The sequence below is a fragment of the Ursus arctos genome, unplaced genomic scaffold (genome assembly GCF_023065955.2).
Source record: "Ursus arctos isolate Adak ecotype North America unplaced genomic scaffold, UrsArc2.0 scaffold_28, whole genome shotgun sequence".
Taxonomy (NCBI): domain Eukaryota; kingdom Metazoa; phylum Chordata; class Mammalia; order Carnivora; family Ursidae; genus Ursus; species Ursus arctos.
In genome coordinates, this window is record NW_026622963.1 from 32,052,936 (window position 1) to 32,075,706 (window position 22,771).

The following is a 22,771-nucleotide window of genomic DNA, read 5'->3' on the forward strand; positions in this document are numbered from 1 at the left end:
ATATAAATACATCACACCATCCAGAAAATCCACTCCTGGGGACAGACCCGAGAGAAATGAAAGCATGTGTTCACCAAAAGCCTTGTGCGAGGATGTTCATCATGGATTGACCCATAACAGCCCAAAACTGGGAAAAGCCAGGGTCCCCACAACCAGGAGCCTCGCTAAACAAACTCAGGTATTCCATAAAGCGGAACAGTACCCAGCAATAAAAAGAAACAGATCATGTTATCTGCAATGACAGGCATGAACCCCAAAAATATTTTGCTAAATCTGTATCCTGTGATTCCATTTATATGAAGCTGAAGACCAGGCAAAAGCAACCTATTCTGGAAACAGTCAGGATGGTGACCAGCTCTGGGGAGGAGGGGGCAGACTGGCTGGGGAGGGACACGGGGAACTTTCCGAGGGAATGGTAATGCCCTGTATCTCGTTGGGTTTGGGTCCCACACGTGCACGCGTCTGTCAAAACTCACCCTTGAGATTTACGCAGGTCACTGACCATACACACTAACTCCAAGGAAGACAATGGAAACAAATATGGATCACTAGATAAACAGGCTGATGTATTTGGGGGGGGGCGTACAAACGTCTACAATTTACTGTGAGATGCATCCGAAAAATACGGTGGGTAATGAGTGGACAGATGGACGGACAGATGGACAGACCACGAGATAGAGCAGGCAGAGTAAAATACTAACTACAGAATCCGGGTGGTGGGTATGTGGACGTTCACTACAAAACCTGCAAATTCTGTGTATGCCTGAAATTATTCATAACGAAAGGATGGAACGGGAGAATCCTATTTCCTCACATTCCCCCAAGGAAAGCAATTCCATACGCTCATTCTTTCTTGAAGTTGTTCATTACTGCTGACCAAATCGCCACGGTCTGTGGTCCCAGCCCATTGGTATTTGGGGGTAAGGCAGGGATAGGGGGGTGCAGGGAGCCTAACTTGATGGCTGACACAGGGCGGTGCTCACTGATAGTAGGCTGAAATAATTGATAACTTGGTTACTTGATTAATAAGGGAGTCAGCACATAGTACATTTGACATGCAGCTGTTTTGCTTCTTTTCCCTACGATCTCCTAAACATCAGACAATCAGAGAAGTGTCTTCCTGGGCCCTTGTCAAGCTACGCACTGGCTTCTTCCCTTTACCTAGCTCTGCTTCTCCCACGGATGCGCGATCTCTTCCGCGGGGGCTCCTTTGTTCTCAAGGCCGGCCAAGCAGTTGGGCTGAGGGTGCCGGCAGCTGGAGACACCAAAACCTGAGAAAAATCCAGCTCTGATGAACTTCTGCAGGTTGCTGCACTTGGGAAGCCTAAGAAAGGCTCTGTTTTAACTTCAGCAGGCATGCAATTTTTTTCTTACAACTGTTGAGCTAATGATGAGCGGAATGGTGTCCCCCCACAAAGTTCCTCTGTTGATGTCCTCAGCCCCAGTATCTCCAAATGTGTCTGTATTTGGAATTAAGTCTTTATTTAAAGTTCATATGGGGTCATTAGGGTTGGCCTAATCCAACATGGCTGGTGTCCTAGGAGAATCAGACGCACACACAGAGGGAAGGCCATGTGCAGACACAGGAGGAAGACCACCCTCTGCGGGCCAAGGACAGAAGCCCTGAGACAAACCAGCCCTGCCTGCACCTTGATCTTGGACTTCCAGACTCCAGAACTGTGAGAAAACAAATGTTTGTTGTTTCAGGTAAATACCCCGTCTACGGTATTTTGCGATGACAGCCCTTAGCAAACAAATACAGTGATGGAATGTTGTCTTTATTTTAAATTACAAATCTGGTAGGTATGATCACCTTTTTGCTGCTTACAGTTTGTAAAATTTTATTTTAATAAAGAAAAAACAAAGGATCACATATTGAGCACCGTCTTTACCCATCACCTGGAATTCGTGCATATTATCATTTTGTCATAGGCTAATCCCAAAAAAAGAGAGAGGGCCAACCATCATAGCCTTCCTCTCCTTCCTCCTCTCTCCCTAGAACCAAGGCCATCATGACAATGGTGTGTAACCAGTCACAATTTTATCTTCTTACTACGTATTTGTGTCCACAAATAATACGTTCTCTTGATCATCGCGTTTTTTAAATTACACTCTGCAACTTGTTCGGGGGTTCGGTTTTTTTTCCACCAGCATTATGTTTTCAAACATAGTCACGTTAAGGGCACAGAGAACAAGATTTTCACTGTGACTGCTATAAAGCACCCATCATATCAACATAGCCCAGTTCCCTTATCTCCTCTTCTCCCGATGACATGGGAGCTTGCACCCCATCCTTTTCCTCCTCCTCACCGTACCATTTACCCACGGCCTTAGGGTAAGCTCTTGCATTGTCTGCCTCAATGTCCTCATCTGTGAAATGAGAGCGGCTCCCCGCCCCCTGCATCACCACCACCATGTGTATGGCTGAAATACCATATAAACGGCCCGCCCCCGAGCAAGTGCTCAACAGACAGCAGCTGCTAGGACCGTGTGCTCCAGAGACTGGAAAGCTAGAACAATCAATAAACACCGGTCCAGACAGCAAAGAACATCTCAAAGGTGGGTCCTGAGTGACAAGCAGGGCTCAGGTGAGCAGAACGAAGGCCAGAGGTCTTCCAAGCAGGGGAAACCGCCTGACCGCAAGACTGAGAGTTGGAAATGCCCGGGGATGTTTCGGGAACACGCAGACCAGTGTGCCTGGAGCAGAGCGTTCCCGGGGTGGGAGTGAGGGGGCATGTGGGGAGGCGAGATGCGGCAGCTTGAACGTGAACAGAGAAGTCTGAACTTTACCGTGGGAGCAATTCGGACCCAACTAAGGTTCCTGAGCGGCAATTATAGAATTACTTTCCTGCCACCCAAATAGCTCTTAAAAATCAACTGGGAATCTAGAAGAGTCCTGTGGAAAACATAATTGTGCTTTCATTTCTCAACTACATACCGGACTACGTGTGTCAGAGCATGCTCCGGTCAAGCCGGGGCATGTGGGAAAAGTGAGGGTGGGGGTCAGCACGGAGCCAGGCACCAGATTTGGGGTGCAGAGGGAAGACATGAAAGGGGAATGGAAGACAGAAGCCGGCACCTGGGTGAGCCCTGGCAACACGTGCTTGACAGTGGGTGAGTGTGCTGCTAGAATGGGGGGTATTCAAACTTGTCGCAGCCTGGGAAAATTCATTTAAAAAAATGGATGCAGAATACCGTACCGGCTCTGATCCCCAGGGAGTACACCCTGAAAGCCATCAATGCAGCTGTCATTACTGAAGTGTGGTCCCTGGGTCACCAGCATCCGCATCACCTGGGTACTCATTAGAAAGGCCCCTCCACCAAGGGGAAGCAGAAATTCTGGGGTGGAGCCCAGCACTCTGCCTCGGCAAGGCCTCCTGGGGACAGGGATGCAGGCACAGGTGTGAGAACCATGGGTGTGTGTTCCCACAGCCCTCCCACACACAGAGGCCCACCGCTAGCAACATCCTTCTGCAGCTTCAGCCCCTCCAACCTTCTACCCTGTGCCCGACCACCCCGTTTGAAACAGGAGAGGTCAGAGCCAGAAAGGCCCCCAAAGGTCACCTGGTCAGGACCCCTGGTTTTAAGGATAAAAACATGGAGGTCCGGCAATGGCCAGCGCCTTACCCAGACTCACTCAGTAAGTTGATGGCAGTGACGGGACCCCAGGGCCCTCGCTCGGAGGACAACCTCTGAGATGTAGCTGAAAACACATATTCCCACAAAATTCAGGAATCTCAAACTCCCCTGGGTCCCAAAGGCCCCTTTGCAGAACAGAGAAGAGCACAGTGCTATATCTTGTCGGCCGAGGGGTGCCTGGGAGCCACTGAGGCTTGGGCGGGGCCCAGAAGTAAAGGAAATAGGGCTGGCAGGAAGGAGGGAGGCATGGATAACCTGGGGGGCATGGCGGGGGTTCCGGGGCCACATGTGCCGCATTCAAATCCCAGTTCTGCCACTTACTAACCAAACGACTGACCATAGGAGACAAGTGCCATAGCCTCCCTGTGCCTCAGTTTCCCTGTGCCTTCATAGAATCAGGCTGGTAACAGTACCTGCCTCACCGGGCTGTGCCACGAATGACACAGGGTTAAAATAAGCCAGTCCCTAGGAAAGCCTCTGGAACAGTCACCGCAAGGGCTTGCACTCCCCGTGACGAGTTCCAGTTTCCCTAGGAGACACCTCCAACAGGCTGCTCGGCTGAGGGCGAAGCCCCAGGCCCAAAGAGGTACAGAGAATGAGAAGAATGATGTGCCCAGCGCTCTGGGCAGAGGCGTCCGCCCTGTCACCAAGCTGGGATCGGCCATAGATCCGTGAGACATTCTGCTAGAAACGCACCCATCCTGTCCAATGGGTCTTTACTGAGCACCTACTAGATCCTGGCTGCTGGGGATACAGAGCCAAGTAAAACACCATCCCTGCCTGCCGAAGCTCACGGCCCAGAGAAGAAACAAGCACAGGGAGGAGACTGATGCCATCCAGGGCACAGACATGGAACTCAAGAGTCTCAGCTGGCCTAGGGCCCTGGCCATGCCCCCCTCCTATCCAGCGATGCACCTGGGCAGGTGAGGACAGACACCAGGAAAGGTGAACAGGGTGGAGCCCCAAGGCCCAAGCACGCCTGACCAGAGTCCAGACCACAGCGGCCCTGAATGAGCAACCAGCGAAAAGAAGGCAGGTAGACCAGCAGGACTGGGGCAGGTGGGGAGACAGAGAAGAGTGCCAGTCATTTGCATAGAGACGGGATGACCCTGGACGATGAAACCTAAACAAGAGTCAGGGAGGGCTAAGGTCACTCTTCACACGCTGCTGCTCCCCTGGGGGGCCCCGAGCACTACTCTGAGCAGAGAGGAGGGATGGTGTCCCCACCAGCGCCCAGGGCTGGGCACCAGCCGGGCAGAGTGTTGGCCAGGAGCCGGGAGAAGGAAGCTGGGGCTGGCCCTGTAAATCGCACGGGAGCCAGTCTTCGCGTACCCACTGGGCATTCACCCCAGCCCTGGCTCTCCTCCACATGACACACGGGGGAGAAAGGCTGACCCCCAAATCACCCTCCGATGGGGCTTTCTCCCAGGAACGTGGCCTGGGGGGGTGGAGAGAATCTGGCTGCACCCTTGGCTCACCTGGCCCAGCTCCCCTACGGCCTGGAGCTAGATCCCCAAGAGCAAGGTCCAGGCAGCTTTCCAGAGAAAGGGCTTGACCTTCCATGTCCTGTAACAACGGAGAATATAGACCTTCACTGTCCTGCTCACTCATGTGTTCTCAGCTCTCACAAAAGAGGCTGGCCCCTCGGAGGCTCTCAAATAAACACGCTGATTAAATGCAATACGGGAGAAATGAAGGGGCGTCCGGGGAGAACCCTCTGCAACCTGCTTGAGGACACACACGGCTCCATGGCTTTCCTCCTGCCTGTCTCTCTGCCCGTCTCCCCTCGGCCGCCCAGGGTCAGCTTCCTAATAAACTACTTGCCCCAATCTTTGTCTCACGAGGTCAGAAGGCGACGGGAGCAGACATGCAACCCCCCCCCCACTTGCCTGCCGTACGTGCCTTCCCCTAAAAGCCACGGGTCGTCTTGTGGGCAAAAGCAAGGCCACGGCCTCAATGCCGTGGCCAGGGGCCACAACCCCGACAAGTAACTGCACTGCTGCCCACATCAGGTGGGCCCGGAACAGGTGCCCCCAGAATTTTTAAATCTCCAAGTAGAAAAACAGCACCCTCTCCACCGCAGGGAAGCCCACCCTTTCGCATACGGACATTTTTCTTTAAACTTTAGATTCCATTTTCTAAAACTCTGCCCCTGCTTCTCTTAAGACAGGGCTTTTAGCTGTGGCTTCTTTGGCTAAGGCTCGCCACCCCGACTCGACTGCAAGCTCCAAGAGGGGAGGGCCGTGGCTCTTTATTTTCTCCGTGTGGTGTCTCGGGACTCAGCACCGTGCCTGGCACATGGCTGGAGCCTGGTGCTAAGAAGAAAGAGGGGTGCTCCCTCATCTCCGGCTCCTGCAGGAGGAATGGCCAGGCTGGCCCTGCTCGCATCTCTGCCCATCCTTCCCCCAGAGTCCAGAGGCTGGCATGGTCCCAGCAGGCAGCAAGGCAGGTAGCCAGACACCTGGGCGCCCCACCGCCTGGAGTGCAGAGCCCCTCAACACCCACAGTGGGCTGAACGCCCGCCAACACCTGCCATCAGCTGTCTCTTATGCACGTGGAAGATAGTCCTTGGAAAAGTGGAATACAGGCCCTCCCCTGCACAACCCCCCAAGGGACAGGAGCCAGCCGCCCCCGCAGGACACAGGGCCCTCCCAGGGCAGAGGGAAAGCTGCAGCCGCAGGCCCTTCTTTCCACGCTCCCCCTTCACTGCCAGGGGCTCCGAGGGGCCCTACTTCCTCCTCCATCACTCTCTCCCTCCAACTGCCTAGAAGACAAGGTTTCTGCCAAGGGAATAAAACGACACCCCTCCTCCACGCCCCTGCCCCCTCCCCATTTCTCATGTTATTTCCCACTTGGTGTCTTATCGCCACATTTGTTAAAATGGCTGCCACTTAAGAGGTGGCAAGCAGTCAGAAACACAATCTGGAGCAAAGCTGATATTAAATAACTCCCTGAACCCGGCAGGTCTGCCAAGGCTCCCTCCTGAATCGCAGGTGTGTAAGGAAGAGGCTACACGAGGTGAGGCGCAAAAGACACCCCGAGTCCAGCCTCAGAGACACACCCCTGCTGGGGGAAGGTCCCTCCCTTCTCCAGGCTGGAGTCTCTGCTCCCTCGAAGCCCGAGGCTTAGCACGTCCCTCTAAGCCCCTTCCCACATGATCCCACACGCCCCCCGAGACACACACACACATACACACACACAGAGCAAAGGGCAGGAAACAATGCCTGACATTCAGGTCCAAGCTACCCAAACACTCCCTCTCAACCCGCCCAATGCCCCCTCCCCTTGTCATTTTCCAGGTAAACATATGGAGCCTCAGCAATCTGAGGCCCGCCAGACAGATTGGGGATGAAAGCATCTCCCAGAGAGTGGCACCCCAGAAAACATTAAAAAGTGTCTGGTCATTAGACCCCGGGATTGGTTGGCTATGAGGAAGTCACACATGCGCTCATCCCACCGGCCCAGGCAACACATTCCCAGGGGCCATCATCACACTCATGACCTTTGAGAATCAATCATCTCTAACCACTTGCATGTGAAGGGAAGAGAAATTCAGTTGACAGACCCCCTGAAGCCCATCTGCCATGATGCGGTTTCAATCTCACCTGCCCCAACAGTACCCATCAACTCCGCAACCGTGCCCGCCCCTGCCACCCCAACCCCAGCCAAACACAGTGCTGCTGTTCTCCACTCCAGCCACTGGGTGTCACTGCTGCCCCCAGTGAACTGGAACCATGGAGGGTTCATGGGTTGGTGTGGGGTGGGGAGGGCGCCATCAGGCCAACAGGATCCCACAAATCACTCCTGCACTGTGTCCTAACCTCATCCTTCTTCCCGAAAGAGATGGATGGCCAATCATGGAGTACCCACCACGTTCCAGACACTTTTCACACATCATATAATTTAATCCTCACAGCAACACCTCCCAGTAACACCTTACTTTGCAGGTGAAGAAAATGAGACCCAGAGAAATTAAGTAACTTACTCAAAGTTCAAAAAACAAGCAAGGGGGAGGGCAAGGACTGGAACCTGAGTTTGATGTGAAATTCTGTGACCTTTCTACTACACAATTTAGCCTCCCTTGAGACATCAGATTCCGAGCTATGGGCTCTAATTGAATCAAATTGCTTTGCCATGACCCACAGAGATGTTGGCGCCTGGAGGAAAACCATGTGCAGCTTTGATCAAAGGCACATTCCCAACAGGGCAGGCGAAATAGCGCCTCCCTCCCTGCAGACATCATGGTCTAGTGCCCTCTTGTGGCTTAATGTGGAACTGGCATGAATGTGAATGGGAGGCCCTAAGGACAGACTGAAGGGACTCCAAGGTCACCTCCTTTCCCCTGGATTCCTAAATTCTTTCTCCCAGGGCTGCTCCCAGGGCCCCATCTGCAGCTGACAGGCTTAATCAATTACAGTAGCCCAGAAGGGGACCATCTAGTGAACAGAAGCTACCTAGGGCAAGAATAGCAGTAAAACTCCATGGGACCATGTGCGCGAGGGGCTGGGTACTCCTGAATTAGTCTGCACAGGAATTCCCCACTGGGACCTTCTGCCACTTGGTATCCCAACTGAGTCTATCTGTAGGAACCATAACTATCTCCCTGTTCTTTTGGCAGACATGTGCCTTAGCCGTTTTGGTTTTTTTCCCCCAAATACACACCATCTTGGCCCTTGTCTTGTTTCTCTCAGCTTTGGCCCAGGTGCTGCTGGCTCCCCTCGTGTAACTTCCTCCAATCCCATGCCTCGAGGACCCTGAAATGCCACTGTCCATCACCTCTGCAAGACTCCATCATACCACCGGCCTCTGTGCACCCATCATACGCCAGGGACTTACTGTAATCTCATTTAATCCTGCCAACTACTCTACAAAGATGGATACAGTTAGCCTGATTTTTCAGATAAGGAAAGTGAGGCTCAGAGAAGTTAAGTAACTTGAATAAGCTCACACAGGGGCAGGGCCAGCATTTAAACTGAAGGCTGTCTGGCCAAAGAAAAGCCACTATTCTCCCTGCGACACAGAGCTGCCTCTTAGACGAAAGAACCACTGAAAATCCTGGGCACCGGAATTGTTCTAACAGAAGGCCCTGGATGAGAAGGTTAGTCTCTCAGGGTGAGTCTGATGAGCTGGAAGGAGGACAAGAGCCATAGAAATTATCTGTGCTCATGGAGAGGAAGTTCTGGAATAGAGGAAGAAAACGAGAGGGAGAAAACATACACACATACACACTCTCATGAAATCTGCTAATAACCCTGCATTGTTAGTATTACCTTCATTTTTCAGATGAGCAAACTGAGGATCAAAAAAGTAGGCAGCCCGGGGCCCCTGGGTGGCTCAGTCAGTTAAGCGTCTGCCTTCGGCTCAGGTCATGATCCCAGAGTCTTGGGATAGAGTCCTGCATCGGGCTCCCTGCTCAATGGGGAGCCTGCTTCTTCCTCTCCCTCTGCTGCTCCCCCTGCTTGTGCTCTCCCTCACTCTCCCTCCCGCTTTCTGTCAAATAAATAAATAAAATCTTAAAAAAAAAACATTTTTTTTTAAAGTAGCCATCCCACGGTCACAGAGCTGGTAAGAGGCAAAGTTGATCTCGAGCTCCATTGAGTAGGTACCGTCCAGAAGCAAGGCTGCCTGTGCAGATGACCTCCAGTCCACCAGGAGGGCCATAAATGTTAGCTTCTCCCTGCTCTTCAGCCTCAAAAAAGCGTCAAAAACAAGCGGGGGGGCGGGGGGGGTGCAGTCGGTTAAGCGCGTCCAACTCTTAGTTTCAGCTCAGGTCATGATCTCACAGTCGCGGGATTGAGCCCCACATCAGGCTTTGTGCTCAGTGCTGAGTCTGCTTCAGATTCTCTCTCCCTCTCTCTCCTGCCCTCTTTCTCTCTCTCAAATAAATAAATAAAATCAAAAAGAAGAAAGAAAAGAAAAGAAAAGAAAAGAAAAGAAAAGAAAAGAAAAGAAAAGAAAGAAAAGGAAAGGAAAGGAAAGGAAAGGAAAGGAAAGGAAAGGAAAGAAAAGAAAAGAAAAGAAAAGAAAAGAAAAGAAAAGAAAAGAAAAGAAAAGAAAAGAAAAGAAAACACTGACCACAACAGAGAGGGTCCCAGCTGCAGCCCTGGGTCTGGCAGCCATGCGATAGCCCTGGGGACACAGGACCTGGCCCCATGAGCTCAGCGCCCACCACGAAAGCAGAAGACCCCATCTCCAAAGTTGACAACCATGGTCGCGGGACAGGTCTCATTTATGGACCAACGAGCGCATGAAACAAGACAGCACCTGCTCAAATCCCGGAACAGATATAAAAGAGCTGAAGCATTCAGAGAAAGGAAAGAGTCCAAACTAGCTGGTCCAGACAGGGCCCATGACCCTAATTTGCAAGGCACTCTCATACCCACCAACTTAGATGGGTATCTCTGAGGGACAGACAGGGTCCCGAGAGCTTAAGAGACAATGCATCACACTGTTCCATCTCGTAAATATCAGGATCTGGTATTGGCTGAGCAGCGACTTGGTGTCTAAGTGATTCCCAAGCTCGGCATGAGGGGAGGGGGGCCAGGAAGAAGTGAGAGATGCCCCCACACTTGGGCCAGCATATCAAATGGCCGGAGGGAGTTCATAAAGCCCAATTATTCCATGACACTAACCCCAACAGCGTAACCAACCGCCCATCAACTTCTCTGTGTCCACATCAAGACTGATCTTCCTGGGCAGGGACTATGTCTCATTCATCTCCATTTCCCTCATACAGATGTGCTGATCCCCGCTGCTGCTGCTGCTGCAGACCAGAGAGGAAGGAGAGCGCTGACTTCTGTCCACCCAGCGCACTCTCCCAGCCACCTCCTGGGAAGCTCAGTTCCGGGAGACTCCCATGGCTGGGCCGCAGATATGATAAAGGCAGGACCATATCTGCAGAGAGAGGCCCCGCCTGGGGGAGAGCTGACCTCTCTGCTCATCCCTGGCTCAAGAACAGCTCTGAAAGCCAGATCAGCTAGGGCACATCTCACTAGGCTCGTGCCACAACCCCAGGTCCAGCCTGGTGAAGGCAAACACCAGCCTCCCACCGTCTCGTGCGCAGCACTGCCCTCTGGTGGCCATGGGGGGTCTACACGCAGATGAACTTGGCAGGCAGGAAGCCAAAGGCTTTAGGGCTTGTTTACCAAGACCTGAGACGTGATGTGCCCAGCACACAGAAGAGATGCACTTCTACGTGCTCAAAGACACCCCCAGGTGCACACACACAGCCCAGTTCACCATGGGAGGCAGACGGACTGGGACTGCGAATCGAAGATTGCTCCCTTCACTGTCTCGCTGTCTTTGCAGGAGACTCAGGGCTCCTTCCCCTGCCTCTGGAAGAGCCCAAATCCCTCAGCCCCACAGCAGCCGCTAGCAGAGGGTGGGGAAGGGAAGCCACACCAGCTGGGGAGGCAAGGCCCCACGCCAGGACACACTGGGTGACTGAGTCAAGCCCATCCACCTCTCTTGAGCCCCACGTTCCTCCTTGGCAAAACTGGGTTGGACCCCAATTATATCTGAGCCCCTTTCCAGATCAGATGATTTATGGTTCAAAGTCTTGATCCTCTTCCTAGCTCAAAAACACTCGCAGATGTCTAGAAACGGGAACATCAACATGGCACCCTAACGTTTAGACAGCCCATCGAACATGTCGCCACACCAATCGGACAGGGATCTAGCCGTCAACTCCCAGAGATGACCCAACTCCCAGAAGGTAAAACTGAGGCGAAAGAGGTCCTATGATGCAGTGAGCTCAGCCAGCCAAGCAGCAGCAAAAATGGGGTGTTTCCACAAATGCTTGCCCCTCAATCTCAGTTGTGGGTGGCTACACCGGCTCGCTCCACGGGGACAGCTGTGGCCATCCCCCATGCTCACAGCTCATCCCTGTGCAGAGGCAGACGGAGCTCCCGTGAGCAATGGGTAGAGCTGAGGCAAAAGGAAAGGTGGAGGAGAGGAAAGCCCGCTCATCTGAGGAGGAGGCAAGAGAAGAGAAAGAATTAGAAGTCAAGGAAGATTCTCTAAACACCGGCTTCCAGCTCTCACTGCTGGGCCCTCCAGACACCCCCCTGCTGTTCTGCACCTACCAGCCGTCTTGAAACCCCAAAGCTCTCCCTGGGAGAAGCCATCCAGCCCTCCATTCTCTGATCCAAGCTCTCAAGGGCCACGGGCAGTCAGGGACACGGTCCTGCCGGCCGCGCCTCAGCCTGGAGTGGAGCTGGCGGGGACCCAGCCGCCAGCTTCCTGAATCCCCGCCAGCCTCGCTGGCACCTGGTCTCCTGGGGGAGCTGACCTGACCAGAGGCCAAGACACCAAGGGGTGGTCAAAGAGGCCTGGGAAGAGGGCTTGGCTGAGACACAGCCTCGGGGGAGACCGCTGTCGGGAACAGGTCAGGAGGAAAGCTCCAAAGCCTCCCCGACTGTGAGAGGCCCGTCTGTGACCATATCGGCCAGACAGCAAGGCCAGGACTGCACCCACTATCTCGTCTGCCTTCCCCTCGGACCCCAGCCAGGGCAACGCTCACCCAAAGAACTGGACTGTTACAACATAAAGGACCTTTCTAGACCTCACATCTACTCTTTTTTTAAATTAACTGATTATCATGGTCACATCTTCATGAGTGACTGTGTGCATATGTGTGTCGACCAGTGTATGTTAGCATGCCTAAGAAGAGAGCAAAAGCGTCCAGGCAATATAGCTTAATATTAAATGTCAGATAGCTCTGCGTGAAATTAAAGCAAGTCACATTCTGTGTCTGGACCCACACCCCATCTGTAAAACGGGATTCATATTAATGAATGAATGAATGGTACTTCTCTGATAGGGTTGGCATTGAGGCCATAACAGTGTTACCTCTCAAGTGGTTGGAACAGTTGTCTAGAATATAGGAAGTGCTCAAAGCGCTAACCGTTGTTAGCGATCGTATACTGACAGCTTTCTCTCTGCTGGGCGTCATACAGGGCACCAATCCTCAGAGTGCTGCTGAAAGGTCGTTACTAATATGCCCATTTCAGAGATCAGGAAACTGAGGCCCAGAAGAGGTAAGGGGTTTGCCCAAAGCTAGGGAGAGGCCAGGCCCAGAGGATCTGCTAGGGAAACCCGACTGCCGTGGTCCTCTCCATGCTGGAGGATTCTGAGGAAGGAATCCTGCCTGAATCTTCCACCACCCAGACTGGGGACCCTGTTGATGGAACAAAGCAGATGGGGGGCTGGGAGGCAGAGGTGAGGCTGGAGAGAGAGGCTGGGCTCCCAAGCCAGCTGAGCCCACAGCCTCGCCAGCCGCGCCAGTAAACAGAGCAGAGCAGAAAGCCTCACTGTGAGTGAATCTCTAATTGGTGTGGGCTGCAGGCTTCAAGGAGCCCTGGGGCTGCCAGCCTCGCATAGTTGCTGCCCCTGGGGACCCCAGATTTGGAAACAGCGCCCCAGAGGGAGACACAGTCGTGGGCAAGGCTCTGGCTTTGACAGAGTGCCCAGGACGGGTGCCAGGGCAGAGCAGAAGAGGGTGGAAGAGAGGCCTTCCAGGAACCCTCGGGCCCCAGGCAAGTCACTGCCCTGGTCTGGGCCTCTTACGGAGTCCCTTGTACAGAGCCTGGGGGAGGGGACACCTGCAGCAGTCCCTCCCAGCCCTGAGTTCTGGTGAGCCCTGCACTCGGGGTGAAGGCAGAAAATGGAGGGTCCTCATGGGGCTTCCCAGGGCTCCACCAGGCACTGTGCTTCCGTTTTGGCTTCACTGGAGTCCTCATCTTTGGAGAGGCAACCCATCAAAGAGGAGCAGCCAATGTGGCTGGTCCCCAGGAGTATGTGTTTCTCAAAGTGGAGGCAACTAGGCTCCACGGATGGATGACAGGTGACGAGCGGATGCCTCAGACAGCCACCACCAGCTCTGGGGGATCAAGTCCAGCCTCCACTCAGGCCACACTTAGACCCAACTGCCAGGCTCTCAGCCACCCTCCAATCCCTCCCAGATGGACCATTCCCATAACGATGCCCCTTGGGAGAAACAGAACTTTCTGGATGAAAATGAAGCCATAGGGTATCTAGCTGCAGGACCACAGCCAGAGAGAATAGTCAATGGAAATACAGAAGCCATGAGAGGAGCACCACAGAAGGAGCCACAAGACTCTTCTAGAGCTTTCCTTTTGGGAGACATGCAACTCAACCATTTCCTTTATTTTGTTAATCAGTAAAATGGGACTAATCATTCCTGCCTATACGTTTCAAGTAGTTGCGGCAAAAATAAACCCAACCTCTGTAAACTGGAAAGTGTGAAAGAAATGCTACAGTGTTCAGGAGGCAAAGAATTTGCTAGACAGAAACAAAAGGAGGACCTGAAGGATATAGTCTTTCCAGAACTGGCCTGGCCCTGTGGACTAGGGAGCCTTAGGAATCCTGGTCCGGTGCCGATATTCCCCTCCACCACCCAGCCTGATTCCTCCTGCTCCCCCGCCTATCAATCAACCCCCAACCCCGGAACAGAGCCAAGAGGGGGAGCCCAGGCTTCAGGGTCACCCCTGCTACCATCAACCCATCTGCCTTTCAAACTCAGGCCCTTCCAGTCACAACAACAGTGAGCACCAAGCCTTTATGATGATGCATGGTTTAGCAATAAAAATTTTATCTTGTAACCACTGAACATTCCTCTATTTATTAAGTTATATGCTTGTATATCTTCCATTCATACGCTAAATATTCCCTTTTCTGGACAAGAATAACTTGAAATGAAAGTTCTAGCATGTTCCTCTCCCACCCAGTGGAGGTCCTTGCTGGAGCAACGCGCAGAAGCTTTGCAAGGGGACGCTTCCTCCCTGCCTTGAGCGTGGGGTGGAGAACAGAGAGCCACATGAAGCTGGGTGTCTGGCCTCCAAGAGGCTGCAGTCCCCAGTGCATTCCTAAGTGTGGCGTTTGGTCTGGGCTGTTGACTCCAAACTGTGTGGCACTTTCTGGATGACCCAGAGTTCGGTAGAGGTGGGAAGGGAAGGAACAAAGGGAAAAACGGCCAGTGGCCACTGGCCAGAGAGGGAGCACCCCTGCCCTCCTCCTGGGGGCATCACAAGAGTTGGCACCAATCCCAAAGATGGTGCCCTTAGAAACAGAGCCTCCGTGGGGGGCTCCCTGCGCCCTGGGATGGCACCGGTCCAAGCTGGAAGAGACACTGCCCCATGGTCTCAACTCATAGTTGAATTTACAGGCTCAAAAAGGCTACAGTCCCCTCCTACGACTCTCAGCGGGTTAGGGGCACAGCCAGGGGAGGGACTCATGTATCTCATCCCTTTGACTATTCCTACCCTCCCTGTGGTCAATGGGAGGTCCCAAATGGAGGCCAGAGATGGTGTCTGTGATCCCAGTATAAGCCACTGAATGGGGTCCAGTGGCAGCAGAGCTGCCACAATCTTGGCAAAGGTCATCCCAAGGAAAGGTCACAGTCCACCCACACTCCCGCCCAAGAGCCAGCTGGGCTAAGGACCTAGTCCACCCTGACAGTCAGAGAAGAAGAGGAGGCAGCAGGCAGGGACAGGCAGGGCAAGGACAGAGAGCAACCCAAGGGAGTGAGCATCAGAACCCCCCCTTCTTCACGGCAGCAGGCTCCTCTTTAGCCAGACAGGAGGCTGGTCAGCTCCTTGAAGGACCCTGAGCCACCTCTCGGACTCCAGGACCAGCCCTCCAGGGATCAGTACCCAAGCGCTCTCAACGTGAGGGCCAAGTTGGGCTGTTTTTACCCAAAGGGGCCATGTGCTCAGGTCCCTGGAGCTGCAGAGATGACGCTCTGGGTCCCGGAGTGTGCCTGGGAAGACTGACCTGGGCTTGTGGGGGTTGAGGACTCTGGATCCAGGGAGGGCCTGGCCTCCAGGTAAAATCCCAGGGCCTCTGGAACCCTGGGTCCCCGGCTTTCATCCTAAAAGTGCCTCATTCCCCAGAGCTGCAATCACTCCCCCTTCCAGACCTAACCACAAAGGCCTCCCATCTCAGCCTACCTCCCCCTCAGGCCTAGGCTCAGAGCCTGGCTGAGCTCCATTGATGCCGTTGGGGCCTGGCTCACACCCTTGCCTGCATCCCAGCTCCCACGGGTAATTGTCAAGGCTGGCGCTCCCCTTGATCCTTCGAAAGGCTGAGAATCAAGGAACCAATACAGCAGCCAAAGCCCAAAGGATCCTTCACCCAGCCAGGTGAGGGCCTGCAGGGAAAACAGGGGACATAAAGGGACCAGAGAGTTGCAAACACCAGAGACCCTGTGGTGGCTCCTGCAGAGACCCTGTTGGAGGCTCGGAGTCCCAGCCAAGAGCTCAATGGTCTTCGAAATCTGGATAGCCAGCCCCAGGAACCTTGGGTCCCTCGAGCCATCTCCTCCCCCTAGATCTTCTTTTTTTTTTTTTTTTTTGACAGTCAAAGGATGCACCATTCTAACCCAGCCTCAGGCTGGCTTGACCTAAAGAGAGAATCCAACTCCCAGCCTCCACCCTCTGCCTTTGTGACCACAGAGCCTGGTTGGGCGCAGCAGTGCGCAGACCCTTCTACGTAAGGTTAGTGTGGGCCAGGACCTCCAGGGGCAAAGGAGCTATCCTCTTGAACAGAAAGAGGCCCAGATGGAGAGCCCTTTGGGAGGGGAGGAGGTGAAACCCACACTTCTGCTCTTATGCCTTGCAACTGGCTCCCTCCTGATACTGGTGGGGCAGCCACCTCCCTGATCATTGGCACCCTCAGCCAGCCTCCAGTGGGGACCCAAGAGCCATTCCACACATGACTCTGAGAGAAAGACCACAGGGAATCTCTTGTCCATCTTAGAAGTCGGGTATGATCAGTTAAGCACCCAGGGAGGGACCTCAAGACTCCACAGCTCCACAAACAAGAGGGTGTGTCTGCGGAGGCCAGCCCCCCTCAGCTACTCCCCCATTCCCTTAGCTAGGCCTGATGGAAACGCAGCTTCACCCCAGCCTCTTCCCAAGAGTCTGCCCAAGCTGGACCCTTAGGCACACACCAGCAAGAGCTTCAGGCTGATGGAAGGCTGGAGGACCCCTGAATTCCCAATCTCTGATAGCATCAGAAATCCGAAGAACACTCTTTCATTCTGCAAAGTCTGGGCTTCAGCTCAAGTCCCCTTCCCAGGTCATGCCAAAGTCAGGCCTCCTCCCCTGCCTGGAGAGCTTCCTCCTGCCCTCCAGGCCCTCCTCCCAGCCTGCTTCCACAGGCATCCAGGCAGAATGGAGGCCTGGGCCTTGGTGTTGGACAGACAGGGACCAAAGCTTAGCTCACCACGAGGGCTACGGGCCCCAAGAAAAGTTACTTTGCCACCCTGAGCCTTCATTCCCTTGAGTAAAAGAGGAATGGGTGATATCTGCTTCCCAGGATGAGCACGATTCCCCTCCCTCTCTCCACAGTCCTCCGCCTCTGGGCTAGAAGGCTGGGTTCTTCCCAGAGTTCAGTCAATACCAGCCATAGATCTAACAGGGCACTGGGGAGAAGATGGGGTGAGGAAGGGTCATCAGACCCATGACCTCTGACCCTCCCCCCCACCTGCCAATCCACGCAGCTCCTGTAGGAATCCAGTTCCCTGGCTCTTAGGTGTTGGGGTAGATTTAAAGAAAGGAGTCCTGCCTGCTTGCCAAAGAGCCTAAGTCCTGAAACAGGGATGCGGACACACAGTCTCCCAATCCACTTCCTGCTCACTGTCCTCCCATTTGTTCCACTGGGGTCCTCCAATGGCAAAGGGGACAAGAGACGGCACCATCCCTTCCCGTCACCCACCTTTCCAGCACCTCCATCTTGGACGCTTTGCCTAGAAAGAGCAACCCAACTCTCCCCGGTCAAACTGCTTCCCCAAGCATCATTTTCAGAGGAGGGACACCTCTGCCTCGCTACAGAGAGCCTACGTGCTTGTGGCCATCCCTGCCTCCCACTGGCTTCCTACAGACACACACATCCTTGGAGCAGAGAACAGTCTGAATGAGGCTTTCCAGCTCCCAGAGACCCACACCAGGGAGCTTCCCTCAAACCTTTAGCCCACCAATCCTCCTGGATACCCCCAGATCCAGCTCCTGAGCCCTGGACCCACTGCTAAGCTCTCTCCCCTCCCTACTGCCCCCTCACCGCCCCCCCCCCCCCACACACACACAGCCCAACAGTGCACTTCCAAACCAGAGTTTCCCCGATGATCACACTCAGGACCCTCCTCCCACCATCTTCAGGGGTGCAGGAATGCTGTGGCCTGCAGGGCCTGGAGAGGCAGAGCTGGGTACATCAGTCTACCCCTGCCAACCCCTGGCTCCCCCCTTGGCTGTTCATGTCCTCATCTCAGGCCCACGGGCTGCAGGTAGTGAGGAGGTGAATGGCAGAGCCCAGATATGGGTCAAGCTTGTCTCCAGGGCCAGGAGTCAGAGACATGTCCTGGGCTGCACACTTCCTCCAACTGTTAGCTGCAAGAATGCGAGCGCTCTCTCCATGAAGCCAACAGGGCTGGCGGGCTTGCGAGAGCAGAACTGCAATCCCTCCCAGCCTGGCCGCCCCATTGCTGAGGCAAAGGGAGGGCTGCTGCCTGGGAGAGCCGCGCCAATGGCAGATTCGGCAGGGCTTGTGTCCGCCCAAACGCCTTCCTCAGACCCCAGCCAGGACTTCAGTGCAAACCCCTCTCTCCTACCCACTTGGAGGGTCCCCAAGGGGTGTGGACCTTGGCAGGGGGAGAAAAGAGCTATCCCCTGAACAACCTCAGCACTGTCCACACCCTTCTCTGGATGTCAGAATGGGGGTGGTGGGGGTCACCTGGCCCCGAGGTCAGCGGAAGGAAAGATGGGCGGCCTCCCTGCACCCTGAGCTCTTCTTTCTCCTGAGTCTTCGTTCTATTCCCCAGCCCTACCCAAGGGGAGGGAGGGAATGCAGGCCACCACAGGTCTCAGTCAGACGGGGCAGAACCCAGCAAACGCCAGTCAGAGTTGGATTTTCAAAAAAAAAAAAAAAAAAAAAAAAAAACCCACGGATCTGCAAGATCATACAACCCCCTATCCCCAAACCACGCAAGCCCCCTCCGCTCCCTTCTCTATCCTGACTCGGAATTACCGGCGCAGTTATCAAAGCTCACAAGGACGGGATCTGTAGGCGCCCAGACGCAGATGAGGGTGGGAAAGGCGGGGGGTGTCTCGGAAATGCCCAAAATGGGGTTGGAGAGGGCGGGAGAGAGAGAAAGGGAAGAGGTAGGCGTCCATGACGGCCTCGACATGTCCAAAGTCTCCCCGAGAGCAGCCAGCTTCCAACTTGTTTACTTGTCAGCGTGTTTTGCTGTTTCCAAAAGGAAATAGTTAAAGATCTCGGCTGGATCGCGAGCAGTCCCTGTCACCTTCCCTCCCGGCTACGCGCCGCCGCTGTCACTACCGCCGCCACGGCCGGGGATCGAACCTCGTCTACTTTATTCCACTTGAGCGTGGCCAAACTGTTGCTATTTAGTGGGGGGCAGAGAACCCGACTCGCACCCTCGCGATGAGCCCCGGCGGGTGGGGGCGGAGGCGGGAGCGGGAGCTGGGCCCCGCACGCCCTGGGCGGGCTGGGGTCCCCTCCGGGGAAAGGCCCCCACGCGGCTCGGGCTCCCGCCTGCTAGGGCCGGATCACCTGGACTACGCAGCCCGAGAGCATCTCCCGAGCCACAGCGAGCCTGACGCGCGCCGGGCGGGCGGCGGGCAGCGGCGAGCTGGGGCGGGCGGGCGGAGGGCCGGCTCCCGGCCGCGGGCAGGCGAGAGGGAGACGCGGAGCGAGAGGGGAGGCGGGCTGGGGAGCGGCCGCCCGACTTACATGGAAGTGATATTCCTTGAGATGTCCGTGATGTTGATGCTGGCGTTCCCATTGCTGTTCCCTGAATCCTGCCCTTCCAGGAGGGGGAAGAGGTTCCCATCGTCCGGCCGCCGGCAATTGATCTCAGTCTTGCTGCAGACACAATTTGCAGGGCAAGCCAGCACGGAGCCCACATAGTCCAGCCAGACGCTTCCCAGCAAGAAAATCCGCCAGAAACTACACTTGGCTGGGCAAAGAGAGACATCCATCTCCGATCGCGGCTTCTAAAAAAGAGGAGGAGGAGAGGAGAGGGGGGTGGGGTGGGGGGAGTGGGGAGAGCTGGGGGGGAAGGAAACAAAGACGGCGAGGGAGGGGGGAAGGGGGAGGGGGGGGCCTCTGCCTTTGAAACGCCGTGCGATCAGATGCAAAATCCTTCAGCGTCTGAAACCATCGCGGCCGCCGCCGCCGCCGCCGCCGCCGGGTGGGAGCCGCGGGGAGCGCCTAGTGGCGCGGTCTGCCTGGCATGGTGGCCGGCTCGGCGCTCGCCGGCTCGCCGGGTCCGGGGGCTCGAAAAGCGAGCCGCGCTCTCCTACTCCGAGACTTTGCAGGGTTGCCACAGACGGTGGGGAGGCAAAAAAGAAAAAGAAAAAAAAAAAAGGAAAAGGAAAAGGAAAATATGGTGCTAAAGTCACCAAGTCCCACCTACTGGGCAGAATTAAAACGGACACACCTGCAAAACACACACACACATACACAGTCACACATACACACACCCGGAGCCCAGGGGAAGGAGGAGGAGGAAGATGCAGTCGGAGCTGCAGCAGCCGCCGCGAATGGCTCGCCGCGCGCCTGCAGAAATGTACAAGTGCTCAGAGCCTTACGAAACGCACGGGTTATCGGAGCGTCTTCCTCGGCTCCCTCCCTCTCTCCCCCTCCCTCCTCCCCTCCCTCCTCGCGGCCTCCTCCCCCCCGCCCCCCGCCCCGGCTGGGAGCGGCAGGAGAGCGGAATCTCCCCCCCTCCCTCCCTCTCCCTCTCCCCCTCCCCTTCCCCACACCCCACTCTCTCCCCGCCCGTCCTCTCCCCTCCTCCCTCCCCACCCACCCACCCACTCGCCGGCTCGCGGCTCTCGCCCGCACCGCCACCCGCAGCCGCGCGGCCGCCCGCCCGCCCGCTCCACGCCTTGCGGCCAGGCGCCGGCTCGCCGCAGCCAAGGGGAAACCGAGACGGAAGGGAAAAAGTTGCAGTTGGGATTGAGAGGGTCTGGGCTGGGGAGGGGGAGTTGGCGAGCTGGCGGCGCGACGCCGAAAGGCGCTCTCCTTTCCACTTTTTGGCCCTCGCGCTGCCCGGTGTTTTGCTGCAATCCGGACCGCGAGAGGAAGTGAAATGGACGCGGCCGAGGTGACCAGGGAGTGCTCCCGAGCCTGGGTGGGGGACACGGGCTCGAAGGCGGCGACTGGGGGTGCGGGAGCGCACGGGAACCGCAGAGAGGCACCCGGAGCCAGGGACGGGGGCCGCGGACGCGCGGTCCTCCGTGTAAATGACACTCATTTCTGTAATCGAGAGTCCGGGAGCTGGGATCAGCTGGGAGGGGACTGCGGGGCAGGCCGGGTTGGTGCCCCCGCGCCCCCTGCGCCTTCTTGGCGGTGGGCTTTGCTTTCAGTGCCGGGCACGCAGGGAGCGGGGAAGGAAAGAACCAGCGCTGAAAGGGCTGCGCTGGGGAGCCGAGGTGGCCCCGGGCGAGCGGTGCTTGCGAGAGAGAAATGGCCAGGAAATTGAGATGCAAGGGGCATTTTTTGGCAAGCAGGCCAGCACCGTCAGAGGCCGGCTTCTTGGGATCGGCTCTCGGGTGTGCTGCTCTGGCTGCCCGGTGAGGGGGCGGGCGGGCTGCTTTCCCCCGGATTCGGGGGCGCAGAACCTCCCTCCTTCCCTCCCAAACAAGCACCCCTTCCTGGTAGGGGCGCAAAGCAGGTGCAGGCTTCGACGCGAGCTCAGATCCCGTCGGGAGAAGAGAAGGGTCCCCGCTTTTTTGCCTTGGTAGGGTTTTGGTTTTCTTTTTTCTTTTTTTTTTTTTTTTAATAAAACGTCAAAATACCAAGTGTGAGCTGTTTGCTGAGAAAACCAGAGCATTCGCTGTCGGAAAGGAAAAGAAAGGGTTAGGGAAGTCCGAGCAGGCAGACACACTACGGCATTCACACGCAGAAGAAAGCAGGGCTCTCCTCCCCGATCTTGGATGAGGGCAGGCGAGGAAGCGAACACGCTGAATTCAACTGCATCCAGCATCTGAAAGGCTTCTCCCCCGCCCCCCTATGGATTCCGATGCAGGTCATGCAACTTGCAGGCAAGATGGGGGAAGGGGTATGCCGGTGCCACCCGCCCACCCCAGGCGCAACCACAGACAGACCAGGCGCCTGTGAGTGCCACTGTCGCTGTGAGTAAACTTGGAAGGAAAAAAAAAAAGGGAAAGAAAGGAACATGTCTATAAAAGGCAGTTTTCCCGACTTTCCCTTACGTTCTCTGCCTTCCCCCGGCCTCGGGGAGATTTTTACCCCCTTGTTGCCATTGTGGCCTGGTCGCCAGACTGGCATTTTGCCCTCCCACCAGCAGGAGGGGACAGAGAGTGGAGACCTCCTTCGTCTGGCAAACCAGTTCCTACTGGCCCCAGGCCAACCCCTGATACCCTTGGTCCACTGGGAACCCCCCTGCCCTTAAAGTGGCCCTCTGAGAGTGGCCCGGGGAATACCTACTTGAGAGCCTGGGAAACTGAGGCAGAGTCAAAGGTTGGTCTCTCAACAGGAGGTGGCAGGTGGCAGCAGAGACCTACAGAGAACCTTTCTCAGACCACTCCAGCAAAAGGCAGGGAATGCCAAATGGATTGGGCCCAGCACTTCTCCAGCCTAGAACTAAAATAGTTGTATCCAGATGATGCCCAGCCCACTTTTGCGGGAGAGAGAGAAACGATTTTTAACATTTCCAGCCGAGAAGGGGAGCGGTAAGTCAGAACAAATAAAAAACTTCAAAAACCCCTTTGGAGATGATAAAAATGCACAGGTGAGGCAAGGGGGGCCTAATAGGACAAGAAGCCTTTCATCCTAACAGTAAAACGGGATTAAGATGGGATGTTACATTTATGCTGGAGCTCTGGGCCTGAGCAGGAAGTGGCAGCTTAAGAGGAGGGAGGCCCTTTTCAAAGCAGATCCTAGACTAGGAATGGAGAGAACAGAGTTCTAGTTCCAACTGACCGTAGGCAAATCACGGAAGCCTCTGGGCCTCAGCTCTCACATCTGTAGGATGACTAGGTTGGACTTCACTCTCCAAAGTTAGGCCCTCCGACCAGCAGCATCCACATCACCTGGAGGCTTGTTCGTCTGCAGCATCCCAGGCCCC

General features: G+C 55.3%; 1 protein-coding gene across 3 annotated transcripts in view; it reads right to left on the bottom strand.

The window, feature by feature from the left end:
* The window catches only part of NTRK3 (neurotrophic receptor tyrosine kinase 3), a 384,278-nt gene extending 364,590 nt beyond the window's left edge, over positions 1-19,688 (bottom strand). For all 3 annotated transcript variants that reach the window (XM_026510431.4, XM_057303718.1, XM_026510432.4), the window contains exon 1: positions 19,408-19,688. In XM_026510431.4, coding sequence (XP_026366216.1) covers positions 19,408-19,655 — 248 coding nt within the window. In that variant the 5' untranslated portion in view covers positions 19,656-19,688. The remainder of the gene's footprint in view (positions 1-19,407) is intronic.
* Positions 19,689-22,771: the final 3,083 nt, after the last annotated feature.